Genomic DNA, 22,432 nt, shown 5'->3' with positions numbered 1-22,432 from the left:
CTTGGGACTCCCTACTGGTATACCCCTCCCCATCCCCACAAATGCACAGAGATTGGCAATCATCCACCACTTATGCTTTATTGGAAACTATATCCTTTAGTATACATTTTGTACATGGCTACTTCTGAGCTACAAGTATAGAACAAAGAAGTTGTGACGAACTATATACTGATCCACAAAGCCTTTTTTGTCAGCCACTGATGTGCATATCTAGCTGTAAGACACCAGCACAAATAAACCACAGATACAGAGAAGTGAAAGAAACAATATACAAACTTAAGCTTTAATCTGTTTATTCAGTAAGTGTGTCTTTCAGGTTTAAAATAAGCTGGACACGTTCTTTGTGAATAATGCAGATAGCCATTTTTAAAAAAACAATTTCACTGTATTTGGCAAAGTTATTTAGTGAATCCTTATCAGTATTCCTGAACTTTATGTAAACAATGGCGAACTGAAGTATCAAACAAACACTATGAATCACACAATAAAACAAAGACCGTTATTTTCTTACTGCCTTTATATAACCCCCTCATTTAAACAAAAGTATTACTTATTAAGCAAACATTTTTGCATATGCTGCCTTCTCTTTCTCTTTTTGTGCCTTTATCTTCTGCTTGACTTTCAGCAACTCTGCCTGGATTGCTGCAAAGTAAGTACATAATTACTTAAAACATCCAAAATTAAATTAAACAACAAACCAATGGTTTTCTAAGAACTCCTTGATGAAATATTTTCTTAACCAAGCCATATTAATAAAAATTTTAATCTAAGGAAGCCAATCGCAAATATGAAAATCATGAAATACAGGATTATTAAGGGAGCTCTAGTCGATTTATGCACTTTTATTATAGCAATAAATCTCCCATTTTCCAAAGATAAAAGGACCCACAGATATATTTTAGTATTACATGTAGTAACAGTATCTGTTGTATCCAACAGCTAGAACACTTAGTGAATTCAATGCCCTTTCACCGTAAAAAACAGGCCCCAAATATTAAATCCACTGTATTTTTCTTTTTGTGCTAAACTTTCAACTAAAGTTAGTCATGAGCTAGTTCTTAAGTGACAAAATAGCTTTCATATATGTTAATAGTGGGGTTCCTATACTATGGGGGACATGCATGTAAGCTTTCCAAGGGGAGGGACCTTGCTACCTTCTTCATTACATTGTGATCAGTGTCTGGCCCAATAAAATCCTTTAGTATCTGCTGATTAAATGAATAAACTATTAACAGAATGATTTACACACAAAAACTGCCAATTTACCTTTATCTTCTGGTGCTATCTCCTGAGCTTTCTTAAGATCAGCCTGTAATTGAAAAAAAATTATAAAAATATGAAGACTGACTTATGAAGGTGACTGTCTTCTAAAAACTGAAATTAAGAACAAAATTTTACCAGTGCTTGGTCATATTCTTTTAATCCTTGCCATCCTTGAGCTCTACGATACAGTGCTTTGGTGTTTGATGGGTCTATTTCAAGAGCCTACCAAAAAAGAAAAAGATTATTTTATAGAGTATTATATATGCAACATCACAAGGTTTTTTTTTTTGTTTTTTTTTTTTTTGCTTTTTGGGTCACACCCGGCGATGCACAGGGGTCACTCCTGGCTCTGCACTCAAGAATTACCCCTGGCAGTGTCTCAGGGGACCATATAGGGTGCTGGGAATCGAACCAGGGTCAGCCGCATGCAAGGCAAATGCCCTGCCCGCTGTGCTATCACTCCAGCCCCAGTATCACAAATAATTTCCTGTCACTTCCAAATTCCTCCTTCACCACTCTTAATGAAGCTACATCTAAATCTCTCTTAAGATTTAGATGTAGTTAAGGTATGTTAATCTTGTCTGTCTAGAGAAGGTATGTTAATCTTGGTATGTTAATCTTGTCTGTCTAGAGAAGGTATGTTAATCTTGTCTGTCTAGAGAAGGTGTCCCAATGTACAAAGCCACTCATTTGGTTTTTGCAGTGAGCTTGATCAAATCATCTAGCAGTGAGTCACAGCCACTGATGTCAGAATCAAAAGCTGACTTCACTGGGATTCATCTCTGTCTTGGAAATGGCCACTCCTTTTCTACATGTAGCTAAGCCCAATAATTCACCACATAGCTTAAAACTATAGACAGTGACTTGGTTCTATCTTCTCATTGACAGTCTTTAAACCTTCCACTTATCTGGAGAACACACTAATAAAAGAGTTACTGGCACTTAAATAAAACTACTTCAAATATGTTAAAAAGTCATGTTGGGTGGAGGAGAGATATATCTGTGTATCTGTTTCTGTGTATCTGCTATTCCATGATCCTTTATATTCTAACCAATCATTACTATAATTTCATATTCCATTAAACTTTTTTCTGCTCAAATCACTGTGTTTCTATCTCCTTTTTGGTCTCTGATAAAAATCATTTCAAATTAAATATATAACTTATCTTTACTTCTGAGTCACAAAGCTCTTTGAGGTCAGATTTAATCCCCAGCACCATATAGTCCCCCAAATTCCCTAACCATCAACTCCAGGGGCAACCCATTAAATGGCACACCAGAAGTAGCCTCTTGGCCCTGCTAGGTAAGTCCCAAAAACAAACACAAAAATGTACAGGAATACAAATAGATTACTCCTAAGTAATAAACATATCCTTTGGTATTTTCTTCTGTGGTATGCTTCCTTATTTCAGCTATACTACACCAAACTGCAATGTCAAGTTATTTTATTACTACTTGCTCTGGGTATAGCTGATCTATGCAATGCACATAAAATGCAAAAGAATCATGCAGTTTGGAAGTCCTTTTATTGGATGTCCACATAAACCTGATCTGTGTGTTCCAACATACCTATTCTCCCTAAACAAATCCCAATGAACCTAAACTGAGCCGATTTCCTGGCTTGGATGCCAGTATTTAGCATATAAGAAATGCGTAGTACTATGTGAAAACTAACTATACAAATTAGTATGTACTTTGTGGAAAAGCATCTCCATAAAGCATTTGGTAACACTGTTACAAAGTTTAAAAATAGACTGAGAACCAAAGGCCCAGAATATTTAGATATAAGATGACTTTAAGGATCTATACAAGATATAAGTATGTAAGACATTATACAAGACATTCCAAGTATATTAGTATAAGTATTATTCAAGTATAATTTATACAAGTATAAGTAAGTATACAAAGTATATACGGCATTATACAGGAGTTTCTGCTTCCTTTCCTTCCTAAAGTTTAACATTAATATGAACAATGAAGAAACAAAGAAAAATGCTCTAAGTCAGAGTTACCTCCAAACAACTGTCTACCGCTCCTTGCCAATTTGCCATCTTCAGTCTACAAGCCCCAATATTCAGCACACAGCTTAAGGCGACAGGCTGCAACTTGGCTCCCTGGGCTTCCTCAGTGATAGCCTTCGAACACTCCACGTATCTGGAGAAGACAGTAACAAAAACAGGATTATTCAGCAATACAAGGAAGACAGCTTTTCAACTGTCAAAAAACTTCACATCTGATAGAAAACTCTTTCCTGGTGTTCAAAGAGGTCAACTTAAGAAAAATGATTGTACGTAAAGACAGTGCACTAATAGCACTTTTTTAGGCTTGCATTTCAAGCCCGTGCTCTCCCTTGAACATACATCTCCCTTGTTTGTGTATCTCTTTGCTTGCTTGCTCCTTTCAAGCTTATGTTCTCTCTGGGACACGTATTCCTTTCCTTCCCTCCCCATATTTCTAACATTTCACCAGATTTCTAACATTTCAAAGTTTCAACCAGTAAAAACTACACACACACACACACGCGCGCGCGCACTTTTAAAACTCAGGTTCCCATTATGTACTTTCTCCCCATGTAATTATGTCTAAAAGCAGAGTTTTCATTGTGAGAAAATAGAATAGGGAAAGGTGCAAACACAGTGTTTTGAGGGAACCACGCCTGACTCTGTGCTCAAGGGACCATCTACAGTGTCAGGGATCGAACCAGGTCAGCAATGCAGCCCCATGAATTGTATTTTAACATAGTTTCTAGGACCTGGTCACTAAAAAAGGTCCTAAAAACACTGAGCACACCTGGCTCCTGGAATCTGTGTTCACTGTTCATCCCCCACTGTAAAGAGGGCTCCTAAAGTAATTACTGGGACCAAATCTGGTGGTGAGTTTATTTTTTGAGGGGATGGAGAAGGTGCCAAAAGGAGAAAACAAACAGTACTCACAGAATACAAACATGTCTAAGGGAACAAGTGTTCTACCAGACAAATGTGGACCTCTCCTAGTATCAAAACAAATAAAATGACTGAATTGTTTAGATGGATACCAAGTAAGGGGAAAGAGAGCCTAATCCAAATATGAGAGCTAATACTTGTGGAATTTATGACAAAACTAGAGAATTATTGCAACCATTAACGTGAAATACTGAGACGTGAGGTTGGGACTGGTTATTTACATAGGATCACCTTACTTTTTGAGTACTTATTATTCACAAAGGGGAAAACAAACTTTCACAGTGAATACCTGGTTACCACCACTTTAACCAAGTGCTAAAAAAAATAGATCAAACTGGTATATTTTCAGGATATGATACATGAAGCCCACTATTACCAAAATATTTACCTCAAACTAACCTTGAGGAAGCACAGAGTATTCTGCAAGAACACTGACTTACACTCCACAAACAGGAATGAATGAAATAAATGGAGCAGGAACTAGTAAAAATTAGAGAAGCTCTAAGACAGAATAAATGATATAATGCACAATTCTGGGTCTGAACTAATAAAAAAAAGAAACCATTTTGGAAATCTGATTATAGACTCCGTATTATTACATAATTTTGGTAATGTTTTACACTAAGGTTATATAGCACATCCGTATTTCTTTAAAAATATCTGCCAAAAATAGGAATAAGTCATGGAACCTGCAGCTTTCAAAATGATTCAGCAGAGACCAGAGCAACAGAACGGTGTGTAGGCCTAAAGTGGCTGACCCAAGTTTGGTATCGGGCACATGTGGTGAACCAGCCAGGAGCAATGCGTGAGTGCAGAGCCAAGAGTAACCCCTGAGCACCACCAGGCATGCTCCTACCTCATCCCCCATCCCAATCAAAAAAAGAAGTTTCAGCAAAAACAAATATAAGAAAAATCTAACATACCACATTACTGAAGTAACTTGCCAAAAATAAACTGAATTTCAGTTTATAATTCAGTTTACAAGATCTAAAAAGTGATTTATTAAGATTATTACCTTAAAACCTTTGTGTATTTTTTAACAGCCATCTCCCAGTTCTGGGATTTGAAAAAAGTATTTCCAATGTTTTTTAAGTCTTCTGCTATTAATAAAATTTTATCTACCTGTATGAAAGACAAATATATTGGTTTTTAGTAACAAATACCAGGTTCAGTCATTAGGACAGATTGATATATTCGGTCAAATATATGAACTCAAAGTTTACCATTAAGTAGTCTTAGTAATCTAAGTAAAGACTGACTAATCAAAAAAGTACTTACATCCTTTAAATCTATATCTGCATCTTCAGGGAAATCTGGATGACAGTCACCAGAGCCATCTTTTGGAACTATTCCCCAATCATCCCCTTCTTTCAATTCTCCACATTCTGCAATAACGCACAACTGTAAAAATAATCCTCAATTAAAGAACTGAACTACCATATTGAGTTTAAGAAAATGTCCTCAGCTTAAAATCTTTACACTAAAAGTCATGTGTAATACTATTCAAGTCACTTCTGAAACAGATTCTTGTATTAAAAGGCTTATTTCTCTGCTCTAGTTACAATTATGCCTGCCCTTTATATGATTTCACTTCATGTACAAAAATATTTTATGCTACTTAGCAGTGCAGATTACAGAGTAAGATGAAAAGTCTCTCATTACCTATGTAATTTTCTTCAGGTGGGGTACGTGTTTATTCACTGTTCTTTCCTTGATGCAACTGTCTTATCTCGGGCAGTATTTAAGTTTCCAAGTCCTACTCACAACCCGACAGTTACACAGGGTAATAGTACAACCATTTTGATTTGTAATTAGAACATAAACATCTTAAAGTCAAACAATCTAGCCTATTCCTAATCCATAATCATACAGGATGTGCAATAGGTCAAGAAAAATTAAATAACAAAATCAAGGTCAGAAAAAGAAACCCGCTATCCACTGCTGGTGGAATGTTGATTGGTTCAACCTTTTTTGGAAATTATGGGTGCTTCTCAAGAAATGAAGAATTGAGCTTCCAGATGAGTCACCAATTCCACTTCTGGAAATCTATCCCAAAAGCCCGAAAACTGTATTCCAAAGGAGATATATTTGCACAGTTATATTCACTGCAGCACTATTCACAATAGCCAATATCTGGTAACTACCCTTCCCCCCCACCCCCGGCCCCGTGCCCAAGAGCTGATGACTGGATAAAGAAACTACAGTATTCATAAAGCATTGGAATACTACTCAGCTATATGAGAAGATGAAATCATGCATTTCGCTGTGTGGACAGACCTAGAAAGGACCACACTAAATAAGGTTAGTCTGAAAGAGAGACAGATACAGAACAATCTCCTGCATACCTGGGACATAAAGAAACAACAAATGCCCAGAGGCAACAAAAGTGAGAACTTGGTCTTTAAAGGATCATTACAAAGGGGAGGGGAGAAAGGAACAGGAAGTGAAGGTAAGTGGGCACTCTGGAGAAGGGTGTAGAGTTCGAATGTTCCATGCATGAAACCCAGTAATCAATACTGTCAATCAGTGCCTAAAACTTTTAATAAAAATTTAAAACAAAGATCAATGCCAATTACCAGTGTCTATAATGTTTCCTGTCTTCTTTCTTCTATGTATTAGTGCACACACTGACACAAAGTTTTGCATTAAGTATCCTACTAAAAACTACCAAGATTGAAGTTGAAATAATTAAAATCTTTTCAAATGCTTAAATCTTCGTTTTTGATTATTAAGAAAAATAGCAGGTAAACCCTCCTGTACCTAACATTTTTTTTTCCTTTTTGGGTCACACCTGGCCATGCACAGAGACTACTCCTGGCTCTGCACTCAGGAATCATCCCTGGCGGTGCTCAGAGGACTATATGGGATGCTGGGAATAGAACCCAGGTCGACTGCGCCCTACACACTGTACTATTGCTCCAGCCCCGTACCTAACATTTTGCAGCATGTAACTATTTGATTCTTTAGCTTATATTAAGAAATCCAACTAACACAAGTGTATTTCAGTAATTTTAACTTACTTTCGCAGGTTTTTCATCTTTCACTTCCACATTTTCCAGTATCTTTGCCACACCCATCCCCTTAATTACTTGGCCAAACACTACATGTTTTCCATCCAAATGAGGAGTTGGAACTGTTGTGATAAAGAACTGAGAACCATTGGTATTGGGGCCTGCGTTTGCCATGCTCAATAAACCCTCCTGGTCATGCTGTAGAAATACAAATTACAAGAAAACAAAGATTAGCACAGTGTACTAGTCTGAACAGTTCTTTTACTCATCATATATATAAAAGTAGGGTGTAGTGTAAAACCATTTAGATCCAAAATCACAGTGTAATTTAACTTTTTATACAAATTGCAATTTTCACAATCACTTTTTAAATTTTAAAAAAAACTTACAGATGTAGAGTATATTTGTCAAACTACAGTGTTGTATATCTGAAATTTATCTTATATGCCAATTACTTCAATAAAAATTCACTTAAAACCAAAAAATATATTTAAGCAAATTAAATAAAAAATTGAATTTGTTATTAGAAATAGTTATTTCTAAATTGGTCCTATTTAATAAGGAAAGACATGTTAAACTTTATCTTTAAGACACCGAATTAAGTTACACTTAAGATACCACATTATTATACTGTCCTTTTTAATGATATTTTTTCAAGACCCCGAAGTCTTCCCACCTTGATGGACTTATGATTCTTCCTTTACACAACAGATGGAATAGTCAACATAAATATTAAGTGATACTTTTCTAATCGAGATACTTTTCTAATGTCAAAAAATAAACAATTTTTTAAAAATCAACAAATCTTACGCTTTTTACTTTAGACTGGTACATCACTTCCCTCAGGAAATACCCCAAAGTGCTACATACATGTTTATTGCAAATGTCTGCCTTGGCATCAACTTGTTCTGTAAACCCAGTTTATGTCTACCTTGTCATCAAGCTTCCTAAACTTGATCCTAGTTACCCACACACTCAAACTTACAGGTCAGTCTTTCCACCTAAATGTCTTTTACTCCTTCAATCTAAATCTAAATCACCTTGTTTCAAGGCCACTGAAATTGTAGAAAGCAAGAACTGTGTGTGCTTCCTATAGGCTACTTGTTTTAATCACATGATAATCACATAATTTAGTCACATCTTTCTGAGGGCTTCCCTCCCCAAAGAGTAGGTGCTTTTCCAGCTGTAATAGAATCTTAGGACTCTCCCTCTCGGGAGAGCCTGGCAAGCTACTCAGAGTATCCTGCCCGCATGGCAGAGCCTGACAAGCTACCTGTGGCGTATTCGATATGCTAAAAACAGTAACAAGTCTCACAATGCAGACGTTACTGGTGCCCGATCAAGCAAATCTTGAACAAGACAGTGCTATAGTTAACTTAGTCTAAGTACCCATTTCTCCTAAATATTATCCTTTAGTTTGAACCATATCAATCACACTTCTTCCTATAAAGTATATACAAGGAAGTCTCAAACTAGCATATTTCATACTTTTTTATTCTCCAGTTGTCCGAGGTATTCTAATTTTGTCTTCCTGATAGATCAAAAATTCCATGTCATTCATGAAAACATTTTATTTTTAAAAGCTCTTTGGTGCCAGTGAAATTATTCAATATATAGGTAGTCAATAAATACTATTTAAGAGACAGACGACATTTTTCTTTCGGATAATCCTAATTACCTTGTTCAAATTCCTCATTTCCAAAGGTAGCACTTTACTTTTGTACTTACATGTCAATTCTTACAACTTGAGTGATGCAATATACCCGATTACATCTTGGACAATGAAGATAAGGCACAGGCACACTAATGTCCTTTAGGAGCTTGGACATTAACCATATCCGCTAGTTTGCAAATCCCCTGACATCCTGGATATTAGCGATGGTTTTGTTGCTCTTCAAATTCAAGCATAAACATGCACAAGTTACCATCCTTCACATAATGAGAACACCTTCCCTGGAAATAATCTTGCCAGGTGGTGAAACACTTAAAATTCACTGGCTTTACTGAAGCATATCAACACACTAAAGTAATTTAGGTGTGTTTGCCAAATGAAATCATTAACTGGATAAAACTTTCGTAATATAGATGCATACATACAAATATTCACAAGAAAAGGAGCATCTAAGCACACCTGAGATATTTGTAGGTGTCAATCCAACAAGTATCCCAGACACATAGCAACTGTTACTATCAGCAATGACATGCATTTCTGTCTACTTTACCTTGTAGTAGAAATTTTCATCTTCGAATTTTTCACCATAAATACTTTCTCCACCTGTCCCATTCTGATTGGAGAAGTCTCCACCCTGAATCATAAATTTCTTAATAACTACAAAAAAAGGAAGAGAAATGAATCACTTCAACGTTAACTCATGAATATGTAATTAAAACCTACTACAACATGAGTCCAGTAATGTCAATATCCTTTCACCACATTCCTCCCTATAATTTCAAACTCTTCTCAGTCTTTCTCAGTGAGTCCAAACTACTTTAACTGCCTGATCCCAGTAATACTCAGAATTAGTTAACATGACCCCTCTGCTATGAAACTATCATTGAGACCCCAAAGTTGGATGTAATTTTTCTTCCAGTATTTAAACTCTACCTTCATTTTATAACATATTATCAGTATCATACCTCTACCTCTATTTTATAACATATAATGATCTGTCTCTTCTAGTAAGCAACTTCCTTTTAAGTATGGCAACTCTATTTTTATCCTTGTAACTGTATTCATGACTGGATACATCTTAATAATATCAACTGAATGTTATTCCCAGTATATGTTACCTTAATGAAAATAATTAAACAAATTATCACTTGGTTCTGGGGTTCCTAAGACCACCCCATGAGGAAATTCCCTAGACTCATCATTTGGTTTTATTAATTTCTTAATAACTACAGAAAAAGAACAGTGAGAAATGAATCACTTCAACAATGTTAATGCGGCACACAGGTAGGTTATAAAAGAAAGAGTTGAGGAATCTGTATGCAAGCTTCCTTATGCTTTCTTTCTCCCATGAAAAGTCAGTGTTTTTTGCCCAAGAACATGCAGCAATATGTGTAAAATGTTTCATAATAAGCCTAGGAAACTATACAAAATCAAAATTAAATTCCAGAAGAGAAAGAGGGAGGGAGAAAGGGAGGGAGGAAGGGAGGGAGGAAGGGAGGGAGGGGGAGAGGGAGAAGGGAAAGGGCGGAGAGCGATCAATCGATAAATCATGTGGGCTCTCTGCTTGGCATAGACCATCTTTCCAGACTCCCAAAAGGAAAGCAGATGCTCAGCACAAATCAAATTGTTTATAAAAATAGCTTAGGCATAGTAACCCTTATGATTTAGTGAGCAGATCAAGTAACAAGTACCAAATTCCCAGGCTCCCGCCAAGGGCTCCTCACAGACATATTTTTCTAAGGACAGCAGTTTTGGGTCTACTAGGTTGACACTTTTCTAAATATACTTTATTACATTACTTCAATATTTTATTAAACATGACTATTAATAGTTTAAATATTTACAAATTAATGCCAAGTTTTTTCCTAAATGAATCTTTCTTAAAAATATTACTACTCATAAAAGTGAACTTATTCACTAATACTTACTGAAGGCTCACTCAATAGTCAATGATAAAGACAAAAAGCTAGGGGCCGGAGCGATAGCACAGCTGGTAGGGCGTTTGCCTTGCACACTGCTGACCCGGGTTCGATCCCCGGCATCCCATATGGTCCCCCAAGCACCGCCAGGAGTAATTCCTGAGCATCGCTGGGTGTGACCCAAAAAGCAAAAAGCAAAAAAAAAAAAAAAAGACAAAAAGCTAAGATAAAGTTTCTGAACTCAAGGAGTCTACAATCTATTGAAAGCAGCATCAAATCACCACTAAACTAAGCTATACAAGCAAATATGATAAGCAGCAATATAACCATAAAAATCGCAAATAGGCCAGAGTGATAGTACAGCAAGTAGCACGAAGACAACCTGGATCAGATACCCCGGAGCCAGCCAGGAGAATCCACTGGCCACAAAGCAAGGAGTAAGCCCTAGGCACTGCGGGTGTGGCCCCAAAACAAAAACTAAACAAATCACAAATTACAGTAGGTTGTTCAAGATGCTGTACCACTGTAACTTTTTACACCAGGCAACAGTCAAGTTACCTTAGGTCTATTTATAAATTATAGTTCACTCTTTCTCAACTTAATTATATTAAGATGAATAGGGCTGTTAAAGTAGTTCATATCTCAAATAAACTTCAGTACCTTCCATAGTTAATTTCACCTTCCACAATCCTCCCTTATGACACTGAGCTACTTGTAGCCTACACTCCGTATACTTCCACTTCCTACCCAATGCCTGCTGTCCTAACTCTTCTAGAACAGGATTTGTTCACCTCTTAAAAAAAAAAAATCAGGCTCAACTTTACACATACTTCGATGGAAAGGGCATCCTTTGAAATGGAGCGGTTTCCCAGTGCTGGCACCAGTCCCTTTTTCTCCTGTACACAACGCACGGAAATTTTCTGCAGTTTTGGGTACAATATCTGCAAATAATTCTAAGACAATTCGGCCAACTGAAAGAAGAAATGAAACCACATTAGTACATGAAACAGTCAAACAAAGGACAAAACGGGGGGGAGATGGGATTGGGGAGGGTGGGAGGGACACTGGGTTTACGGGTGGTGGAGAATGGGCACTGGTGAAGGGATGGGTTCCAAACTTTGTATGAGGGAAGTACAAGCACAAAAGTGTATAAATCTGTAACTGTACCCTCACGGTGATTCTCTAATTAAAAATAAATAAATTTAAAAAAAAAAAAAAAAAGGACAAAAGTTGGTAAAAATAATGGCCCACTTTTCTTATATTCACATTTAGTCTTACCTGCTGGAAAGAACTGCACAAAGGTTACAGCGCTTGCCTTCAGGCAACCCACCCAATGGCAGAACTGCTTCTCCAGGAAATGCCACCCACACACAGAAACTGCCCCGAGTTTTGGTCCAGATATGGACCAAAAAACCCAGTCTATCTAATGTGAAGTTGGGTATACCATAATGAATTTTTTTTTTTAAGCTTTTTGGCTCACACCCAGCGATGCACAGGGGTCACTCCTGGCTCATGCACTCAGGAATCACCACTGGTGGTGCTCAGGGGACCATATGGGATGCTGGGATTCGAACCCAGGTCGGCCGCGTGCAAGGCAAACACCCTACCCGCTGTGCTATCACTCCAGCCCCACCATAATGAATTTTAAACAATCAACTTCCCCCCCCCTACACCTTATAAAGGACCAAAACAGCAGCTTAAAATCTTCAGACATCCCGCAGTACAATCAATTTTTAAATGAGTCATTTCTTCACCCTGGACTCCGAATCCCCAATCGCCAAGCGATCGACCAAAGAAAAGTCCATATTCTAGGTGGTCGCGCCGGCCTAGTGTTGGGTTATTGCTCCAGCTGTCGTCTCTGGGGGCCGTGGAACCCGCCTGGGCGGAGGTCGGAAGTGAAAGGTGAGATAAAGTTCCAGACGAATCTAAGGACGGCGAATGCTAAGCGAGGCTCGCGCTCGCCTCCCAAGCAACCTGACCGTCCGCGGCGTGCGCGACCTGTCGCGAAAGCATCCTTGCACCCGAGGCGGCGGTGTTCTGGCGCGTTCCAGAACGGGAGCCGTTTGGTTACCGCGCAGAACAGGCGCATCCCCACGCCGCTGGAGTTGCTAGGCAACCACGGGACTACAACGGGCTCTCGTTTGGCCCCCTGGGCCTAAACCAGAGAAAAATGACCCCACCCCCACCTCGATATTAAGAGTCTAGAAAAAAACGGGGGGTGGGGGGGCGAAAAGCAATATGCGAGGGCCACTCAAAGGCACTGATGGATTTCTCGCGGGCGACCAGGAATTCAGTGGCGTCCCCACACCAAAATAAAATACGCAAAGGCAGGCCACGGGCCTCCTGAATGTCCTACTACAGCCAAAAAAACCAAGTGGGCTGATTTTAAAGCCAACTTGAAGCGCACGCACAATCGCGGCGATGCTGAAGGCCGCCGCAATCCCCGAGCCAGAAATTTCCAGAAACTTCCACAGGACCGCCGAGCGCCGGCCCGACCCAGCCCTAAGTCTCGGGGTTTTTTTTTTTCTTTCCTCCTCCCCGCCCCCCAACCAGGTTCCCGTCTGGAAGTCATTTCCCCGGGTCGCCTCGGCCCTGGGCCGCCCCCCGACCTCGGACGCCATCGCACCCCACCCCCACCCCCGAATTCGGCGCGCAACCTCCTCGGGGTCATTTCGCGCAGATCCCAGTCCGCTGACCTCGCTCCCCTCCGATGTCCACATCCAGGAAGACTCGGGGGTTGCTGGCGTTGGAGGGCTTCGTCTCGGGGGAAGGGTGCGACATTTCGACTTGCAAACGCGGCGAGTAACCGGCCCACGGGACCTCGTGGCCGCGCCGAGAACGTCTCTCTCCGCACGGCGCTGGAGGCGGCGCTGACGAGCCACTTCCGGCCAGAGGCCCGCCCTCCGAAGCCTTCCGGAGCTTCCGGGGCGGTGCCTTCCGGTGCCGCCTCTGCGGCGTTTCCTAGCAACGGCGCGGGTGACTGGCGTTTGCGCCTAATATCCAGTTCGCCCCTTTTGCTCACGCGCTGCGCATAGGATCGCCCCAACCCCTTTTACTTTTTAAGTTTCTAAGTCAGTCTCTCTGGTTAAATTCATGTCCTCCAGCCTTTACATCCGTCTCTGGGCCCCACGACAACCCCCCCCATTGTTTTTGTTCATTTCACTAGTTTCTTGCTCCTTTTCCTTCCGCCGAGATGGACACGCCTTCGGAGCAATCACCCCAGAGCAGCACCGGGTCCGCCACTTGAGTGACTTGTGAAACTCAGTCCGTTTGGCGGGGGAATGAGACCAGGTTTATCTGGAGCGCAGTGCCCGACTCGGCCAGGTGGTGGTGGCTGGCATCTCGTATTAACAGTCTAAGTGGCGAGGCTAAAACTGCAGGCTAACATGAATTGGAGAACCTGATCTTTTTTTTTCCCTTGTCAACATTGTATTTACTCCCATGACAAGGTAACCTCGCCACCGATAAACCCTAATTTTGAGGAAGGTAGCATGTTCCGATATATATAAAACTGTATATACACTGGAGCCAGCCACCGGGAACCAACTTGGTGTTCAGGTTTCCTTATTTTTCTTATCAGAAAGTTTAAATAAAACGTCTATGAATACAACACAGAGTTTGTTTCCAAAAAACAAGGAGTTTTATGTCCAGAGCTGGATATAAACTGTTGCTTTACGGAAGTGAAAATCCAATGCTGCTTTTCCTCTACCAAAAACTGCCACCAGTTTTGGGGTGAATCATGTTCTGTTTACTGCCCTGTCTTAAAAGGTTAAGAAATAATTTCTACTCTTAGCTACCAACTTGAAGTAGCCTAAAATGCTACACACTGGACGAAGTTCAAGTTCTGACTGATAGATCCTAAGCCTGTGCTCTAAGAAAAGACTGATTTCTCTGAACTTGCTTCCGTTTCAGCAAAATGGGAATAGAATTAATAGAATTTGTTTTATTAGGATTGTTTGATTCAAATTATTAGAATTTGTTAGGATTTGTTTTCTAAAAGCTGAAGCATTGTATGTTTGCTTTGTAAGGCGAATGTGGTCTTGTGAACACTATTTCAAAACTTTGTGACAAATAGTATATTGTCTGTATTTATGTCAGCAGAATCTAGGGGAAGGAGAGATTCCTTCCTAGGGGAAAGAGCCGGAGTGCATGCAGAAAGCTGGGGGCTCCAAGTTTAAACCCTGGAATTGCATGATGCTGGTACCTGCAGCACCGCTGGCGTGGACCTGGTGGCACTGGGCCACACAGCCAAGCTAGTATTGCCAGAGTTCCGTAGAATCACTTGAGCACTTCTTAGGAGGTTACCTTCCCCTCAACAGTGTTTAAATCTAGTCAGGGGACTGGATAAGGTCATGAATGAAACTAATTTGACCAGGATTGGATTAGCTAAAAGCAAATAAATCGCTACTTATAACCATATGATGTGTAATCACAAAATAAATATGAGGTGACCATGAGCCTCTTCCCAACCCCAGCCAGCTTGGAGCCACCTACAGACATGAGGGAGGGAACAGAGCCGCCAGGCTGGTTGGCGATCAGTCACTGTCCCACCGTTTATTCCATTCTCCCCGTGTGCCTGCTCCAGTCTCACTGCGGGCCCCATTCCTGTCCGACACTGGCCCTCATTCCCCCTCCTACTTTCCCCCGTGCTACTCGCCCGGCACCCAGTCTGGCCGCCTCAGCCTAGAGCCCAGCCTCTCAGCATCGGACGCTGCAAATACACTGAGGTGAGGTAGCACAATCAACATCTGAAAGCATTTCCTTGGGGGAGGGGAGGAAAAGCTCTGCTAAGACAAAGATCTCCCGCTAGGAGATCCCTCCAGGGTGTGCTTAAAAGTCACCTTGAGTTTACTTCTTCTTCTTCTTCTTTTTTTTTTTTTTTTGCTTCTTGGATCACACCTGGCGATGCACAGGGGTTACTTCTGGCTCTGCACTCAGGAACCACTCCTGGCGGTGCTCAGGGGACCATATGGGATGCTGAGAATCTCAGCCCCTAGAGTTTACTTCTTAATAATCTTTCTTGGGGGTTGGAGCAATAGCACAGCAGGTAGGGCGTTTGCCTTGCACAGCAGGTAGGGCGTTTGCCTTGCACGCGACCGACCCTGGTTCGATTCCCAGCATCCCATATGGTCTCCTGAGCACCGTCAGGAGTAATTCCTGAGTGCAGAGCCAGGAGTAACCCCTGTGCATCGCCGGGTGTGACCCGAAAACCAAAATAATAATAATAAGAAGAAGAATCTTTCTTGTCATTTTGTGTGGACACAGTAAGAGATATATTAAACTTAGAGGGTAGCTCTCCTGAGAGTATCTCACTATAGATCCCAGACTGCAGTCCTCAGACCAGATTAATCTTTCCTAACCCCAGCAGGATTCTTGTCCAGTCACTTCATCTTAGGTCATGACAGAATTTGTCCATGACCGTAACTTATTTTAAGTATTATGGCACTTGGTCCGTCCCATTTCAATGCCGGGGAGCTCACAGCTTGCCCTGGGTCCATCAAGTCCTTTGTGAGGACTCTGCGTTGGGAGTGCTGGGAACTAAGGGCAATTGAGGCAAAGTCAAGCATGAGGCCAAGTATGAGGCCGTAGTCAAGAGGAGGCCATGCCTTGACAGGAGACTTCCTAAGCCGAATGTCTGAGTTGTTTCAGGAAGGATACTGTGATGTGCTCCTTCTTGGAGGGCCCAGATCTCTCTGTGAGACCGTGATTGTGTCAGTTGTATTTGGCTTTTGAACCACCCAGCTTAAAGGGTACTCGTACCTCAGTGCTCAAGGATCACTCCTAACAGATCTCAGGGGCCATATGGAGTACTGGGGCTCGAAGGCTGGAGACTGGGTATTTTGTTTTGCTTGGAAGGCTACAGGCTGGTGCGATAGCACAGCAGTAGGGCGTTCACCTTTCACACGGCCGACCAGTGTTCAATTCCTCCACCCCTCTCGGAGCCCAGCAAGCAACCGAGAGTATCAGCAGAGCCTGGCAAGCTACCCGTGGCATATTGGATATGCCAAAAATAGTAACAATAAGTCTCACAATGAGACACGTTACTAGTGCCCCCTCGAGCAAATCAGTGAGGAACGAGGTGACAGTGGAGGGCTACACAAAGTGGTTCTGGGGGTTATTCTTGGCTCTGCACTCCGGCATTGCACCTGGCAGTGCTCGGGGGACCATATAGGACAATTGGGTTCACCAGCCTGACCTGCTGTCTCATTACTCCATCCTGCTGCCTTGTGTTTTTTTTTTTTCATATTTATTTTTGTGCCACAGAGGAGGTGCCCAGGCTTTCTTAGCTCGGTGCTTGGGATTCCCACCTGATGTGCATCACAGGCTCTCCTGGGGTGTACTGGCCTCTTTTGCACACTGGCAGCTACAGTGACTCCACCCACAGGACATGCGTTTCCCCTGTTTTGTCCTTCCCAGTCCGGAGAGCCTCGCCTGCTCTGTCACACAGTGCGGCTTTCACTCACCGCTCTGTTTGCAGTTCTGGGCATGCGCTGGTCTGAGGGAGCCTGAGCAAAGGATCTCTGGGGCCGGCAGAGCTGTTGGGTCAAGACACTTCTATCGATTCGAGAGGCATTTGGCGTGGCTCTGAACCAGGATCAGAGTCCTACAGGCACATATGTGCACGCACAGCTTTAAGTCAATGGCCGGACAATGAGTGTCCCCGTCTCCCTAGAACCTGGGCTGCAGGTTGAAGGAAGTGTACATTTAGTGTTTTGGGCTGAAAGCAGGGTCACTCCTTTGGGTCCCACTTGTTGTGTTCAGTTATTACTCTGCACTGCTCATGGGAGCAGTGACTGGGATGCCCTGGGGTCAGGAGAAAGACTGCCACCTTCAGGAACCTTCTAGTAGAGCATACTCAGATTTTAGCAGATGCAGCTGTCATAGATATTGGGACCGGAGTGCACATGGAGGCTGGTAGTTCCCAGTGGGACGGAAACTGAGCCCCTCTAGGGCTTTGGGGTCCTGGCCTCACAGCCCAGTGAACAGGGTGAGGACAGACCTGACTCTCACCCCATTGTGTGTGCGCAGGGTAACCGTGACCTTCCCCCATGTGGCCGTGAGCTTCACCCCAGAGAAGCGTACGTGCCTGGAGGCCTCAGCGGTAGCTCTCCAGGGACATGATGCTGGAGACCTACCAGCATCTGCGGGCCGTCGGTGAGAGCAGCGTGGGTCCGACCGTGTCTGGACCCATGGCTCCCTGTGCCGGGCCACAGCTGTGTATCCAACAGCAGCTGTGACTGTGACAGGCCGGGTTGTTGGATAGCTGTGCGGTAACTGTTCCTCTAGTTCCTTCCCTGGTTTTCTTTTTGGTACTCACCTGGCGATGCTCGGGGCTTACTCTCAGTTCTGTCCAGAGGAATCACTCTTTGTGGATTTGCAGGAATCTGTGGAGTATTGGGAATCGACCTGTGTTGGCACCTTGCATGGCAAACTCCCTGCACGCTGCACCATCGCTCAGGTCCCTCTAAAAAGTCCCTGTTTCCTACCGTTTCTAAGTTCTCTTCTCAGCTTACTTCTTGTACTACACATAACTTCTTTTATGTTTTGGTTTTGGTTTTAGTTTTGTGGGCATACTTGCAATCCTCCCATCTCGTGCTGAAGGATCACTCCTGGTAGTGCTCAGGGGCCATGGGGTGCCAAGGTTGGACCTGATTTTCAGCTTAAAAGGTTGCTACTTTACTGCTGCTACTGTTGCCCCAGGCCCTCAAGTTCAAATACTTTGTTTGGTATTGGCTTGGTTTTGGGGTCTTGTTGTGTATTTAGTTGTTCACGCCATAGTCTGGGACCATGTGTGCTGCTGGGGATCAACCGTCTGTGTCCTATCCACTGTAATGACTCTCCCACCATGGTCATTTATTTCTTAGGGTCTCACCCCATCAGATGCTGCTCTATTTCAGTGCCCAGGGTCCCTTCCAATAGTTCTTGGTTCGTCAGGACTCAGGGTTTGCCTCTGGACTTTGCATAGAGGGATCACAGCTGACGGCTTGAGTGACCCTATGGAATGTCGGGATCAAACCTTTATTGGCTATGAGCAAGGCCGGTGCCCCACCCGCTGTGCTGTCTGTTTGGATCCTTTTTTGTTTACTTTTAAAAACAATTGAGGGCTTTGCCCATCTTTGGCAATTTTTGGATTTGTTAAGCTTTTGGGGGAACTGAAGCGATAGCACAGCAGGTAGGGCGTTTGCCTTGCATGTGGCCGACCCAGGTTCGATTCCTCTGTCCCTCTTGGAGAGCCTGGCAATCTACTGAGAGTATCTCGCCCACACAGCAGAGCCTGGCAAGTTACCCATGGCGTATTTGATATGCCAAAAACAGTAACTACGAGTCTCACAATGGAGATGTTACTGGTGCCTGCCTGAGCAAATCAACGAGCAACAGGATGACAATGATGACAGTGATAGAGTGGTGGCACTTGGCCTGTCCCATTTCGATGCCAGGGTAGCTCACAGCTTGCCCTGAGTCCATCAATTCCCTTTGTCAGGACCCTGCTTTTAGAGTCTAGGTGCTAAGGGCAATTGAGGCTAAGTCAAGTAAATAAGACAAATGCCCAGGAGTAAATACTATTTGGAGCCAATTAACTCCTAAATCACAAAAGTATAGCATTAACTATCTTCCTGTGTCTATACAAAAAGGACATTGCTCTATAGTAAACTATGCACAGGACATAAAGGAAAGAGAAAAGCAATATTTCACTTACAAATACAAAATTCAGAGTCTTTAGAAGGACCTTATGAATCAGAGGTTCTGATTAGGGGAAACGAGTGATTAACAGATAGAGAAAGCAAAGCACAGAGAAGTTAAAGATGAATACCAAGGAAATGGCAGTGCTTGGGGAGCACTGTGATGGGTATAACCCAACAAACCTAAGCTCCTTGTGGCAGAGGAGAAAGCACAAACCAATGTTATCCTACAATATTATACGGTCCTCTTCACTTTTAAATGTTTTAAATTTTCCATAATAATAAGTTTACTTGGTTTTTTTGGTCTGATTCTTTTTGTTTGGGGGGCATGTGAGTAGAGTTCAGGGCTTACTCCTGACTCAGTTCTCAGGGAACCATATGTAGTGCCAAGGATCAAACCAGGGCTGACTGCATGCATGGCAAGTACTTTAACCTTATACTGTATCTCCAGACCAAGTTTGCTTAATTTTTATGTGTATAACTTGTGAGGTGCTCACTATAAATTTATTTGTAAAGTACCAACATCCCTTTTGCAAAGAAATATATTGGCTAAAATTCAGGACAAATCAATAATACACTGATTAAATAACCAGAGTTCCATTATTACCAAAAATGCTTACCTACTTAGCAAAAGGGGATAAAAGCATACTAAATTCTTACTCTCCACCATTTCCTATTAGAGTGGAATATGAATTAATGAATAATGAAATTCATTAATTTCAATTCAATAATAATGAGATTAATTAATTAAATAATGAATGAAATTCAATAATGAAAAAGAATCCTGTATCCTTAAATAAATAAATTTAAGAGTCCTAATTGGAGAGAAAGAGGATTATACCTCTATAATGTAGCCCAATTAGTGTACTAATGGGAAAACAGCAATTATATTCAACACTCAGCAGAAGTTTTTTCTAAAATTCAGTAATCTGAAATCAATTAGTGGGGTATGTGTGGAATAGAGATACATCGGAAACAAGTGAAATGCACGTTCCAAGGAGTGGGAACTAGAGTTAAAAACTCACAACAAGGGGCTGGAGCGATAGCACAGTGGGGAAGGCATTTGCCTTGCACGCGGCCGACCCCAGTTCGAATCCCAGCATCCCATATGGTCCCCTGAGCACCGCCAGGGGTAATTCCTGAGTGCAGAGCCAGGAGTAACCCCTGTGCAGAGCCAGGTGTGACCCAAAAAGCAAAAAAAAAAAAAAAAAAAGCAAATAAATAAATAAATAAATAGATAAAAACTCACAACAAGACCAAGAGGACTGGTGAAGCCCTCTAGCTCTCAGTCCTCACTTGCACTTCTCATGAGAAGCCAGCTTTTCAAGTATTGCTTTGATTTCAGGACAGCTTGGGTTAACTGTTTAGAACTTGGATCAGAAATATTTGTTTGTTTGTTTGTTTGTTTGTTTAGGCTTTTGGCTCTTGGGTCACACCTGTGGTATTCAGCTGCTATTCTGAACATGATATTTGGGATCGCTCCTAGGACCTCAAGGTGTCAAGATCTAATCCAGTTCTCTCAGATGCAAAGCATTCAGGGCTATTGACCTATCTCCCCAGAAGTCATTTCATAACTTCCCACTTATCCCTGGATTCAAAAGGAAAAGGAACAATGAAGAGAATCAAAGAAATACCCCTGTAGAAAGTCCCTGATTCTTTCTGCCCCAACATCTATCTCTTTGTAATACTCTTGTTGTTTACTCATTTATTTTTTTAGCTATCTCCTCCCATTAGAATAAAACACCAGGAAGGTAAGACTCTGGTTTTATTTGTTGTTGTTTCTGCTGTCTCTAGCAAGTCTCCCAGTGTCTAGCCCTGACATAGCAGGTGCTCAGATATTTCGTGACAAATGTACCATATATATAGTATGCTGGGCCTTTAGGATGTTCAATTTTATTTTCCTGTTTCTGTACATACATATATATATGTTTCTGTACATACATATATATGTATATATACATATATATACACAGGTTTTTTATTACTTATTCATGCTGGTCTTTTCAAATTCCAGCATTAAAATGAACACAAAATATTAATTTCTTGTGAGTTAACTCCTTTCAGTTCCATAATTCCAAAACCACATTAACTATGTTTCCCTGAAGATTGAGGACAACTCAACACATAACCCTTATGTTCCTTAAGAAGCAAGAGAAGCAAAATAAGCTATTCTCTATCCTATTCTCATACCCCGGCTGCAAACTGGTGTCAGCATGTCTCACATGTAGCGAATGAGAACTTGTCTTTAAATTTATTTAGTTATTTTTAATTTAGTCATTGTGAGATACAGTTACAAATTTGTTCAGGATTGGGTTTCAGTCATACAACGTTCCAACACCCAACCCTTCACCTTGTACATTTCACCACCAATGTCCCTCCTACCACCACCGATCAGCATGCTTCTATGGGAGGCGCTTCTCTCTCTCTCTCTCTCTCTCTCTCTCTCTCTCTCTCTCTCTCTCTCTCTCTCTCTCTCTCTGTCTCTCTCTCTCTCTCTCTCTCCCTCTCCTCTGTGTCCTTTTGGGCATCATGGTTTGCAATACAGGTACTGGAAAGTTATCATATATATCCCTTTCAGCACTCAGTTCTTGTCCAGAGTGATCATTTCCAGCTCATTTTCCTAGTTGTTCCTTGTCTGTCCTAACTACCCTCCTCTCTCCACTGCTCCGACCAACTTGGGGAAGCAGGAGGTCTATATTGTTTATTTTGATTTTAGTGTAATACAATAATCAGCTTATTTTGTGAATTTTTTGTTGTTTGGGGACCACACCCAGCGGTGCTCAAGGCTTATTCCTGTCTCTGTGTTCAGGAATCACTTTTGGCAGGCTCAGTGAACAACATGGAGGGCCAGGGATACAACCCAGGTTGGCCCTGTGCAAGGCAAGCGTCCTACCCACTGTATTATCTCTCTGGCCCATGAATTAATGTTCTAATGCCATAACCT

At 41.7% G+C, this 22,432-nt stretch overlaps 1 protein-coding gene across 1 annotated transcript; it reads right to left on the bottom strand.

Moving 5' to 3' along the window:
• Positions 1-62: 62 nt before the first annotated feature.
• On the bottom strand, positions 63-13,683 carry PPID (peptidylprolyl isomerase D). The gene is made up of 10 exons (XM_004606149.2): positions 13,504-13,683; positions 11,638-11,778; positions 9,439-9,545; positions 7,226-7,414; positions 5,484-5,606; positions 5,221-5,327; positions 3,276-3,417; positions 1,399-1,485; positions 1,267-1,309; positions 63-642 (listed from the first exon to the last, which is right to left on the bottom strand). The coding sequence occupies exons 1-10, from the start codon at positions 13,586-13,588 to the stop codon at positions 554-556; spliced, it is 1,113 nt and encodes a 370-aa protein (XP_004606206.2). The 5' UTR covers positions 13,589-13,683; the 3' UTR covers positions 63-553.
• Positions 13,684-22,432: the final 8,749 nt, after the last annotated feature.

The sequence above is a fragment of the Sorex araneus genome, chromosome 7 (genome assembly GCF_027595985.1).
Source record: "Sorex araneus isolate mSorAra2 chromosome 7, mSorAra2.pri, whole genome shotgun sequence".
Lineage (NCBI taxonomy): Eukaryota > Metazoa > Chordata > Mammalia > Eulipotyphla > Soricidae > Sorex > Sorex araneus.
Note: the sequence above shows the minus strand (reverse complement) of the source record. Positions and strands in the feature narration are given on the sequence as shown.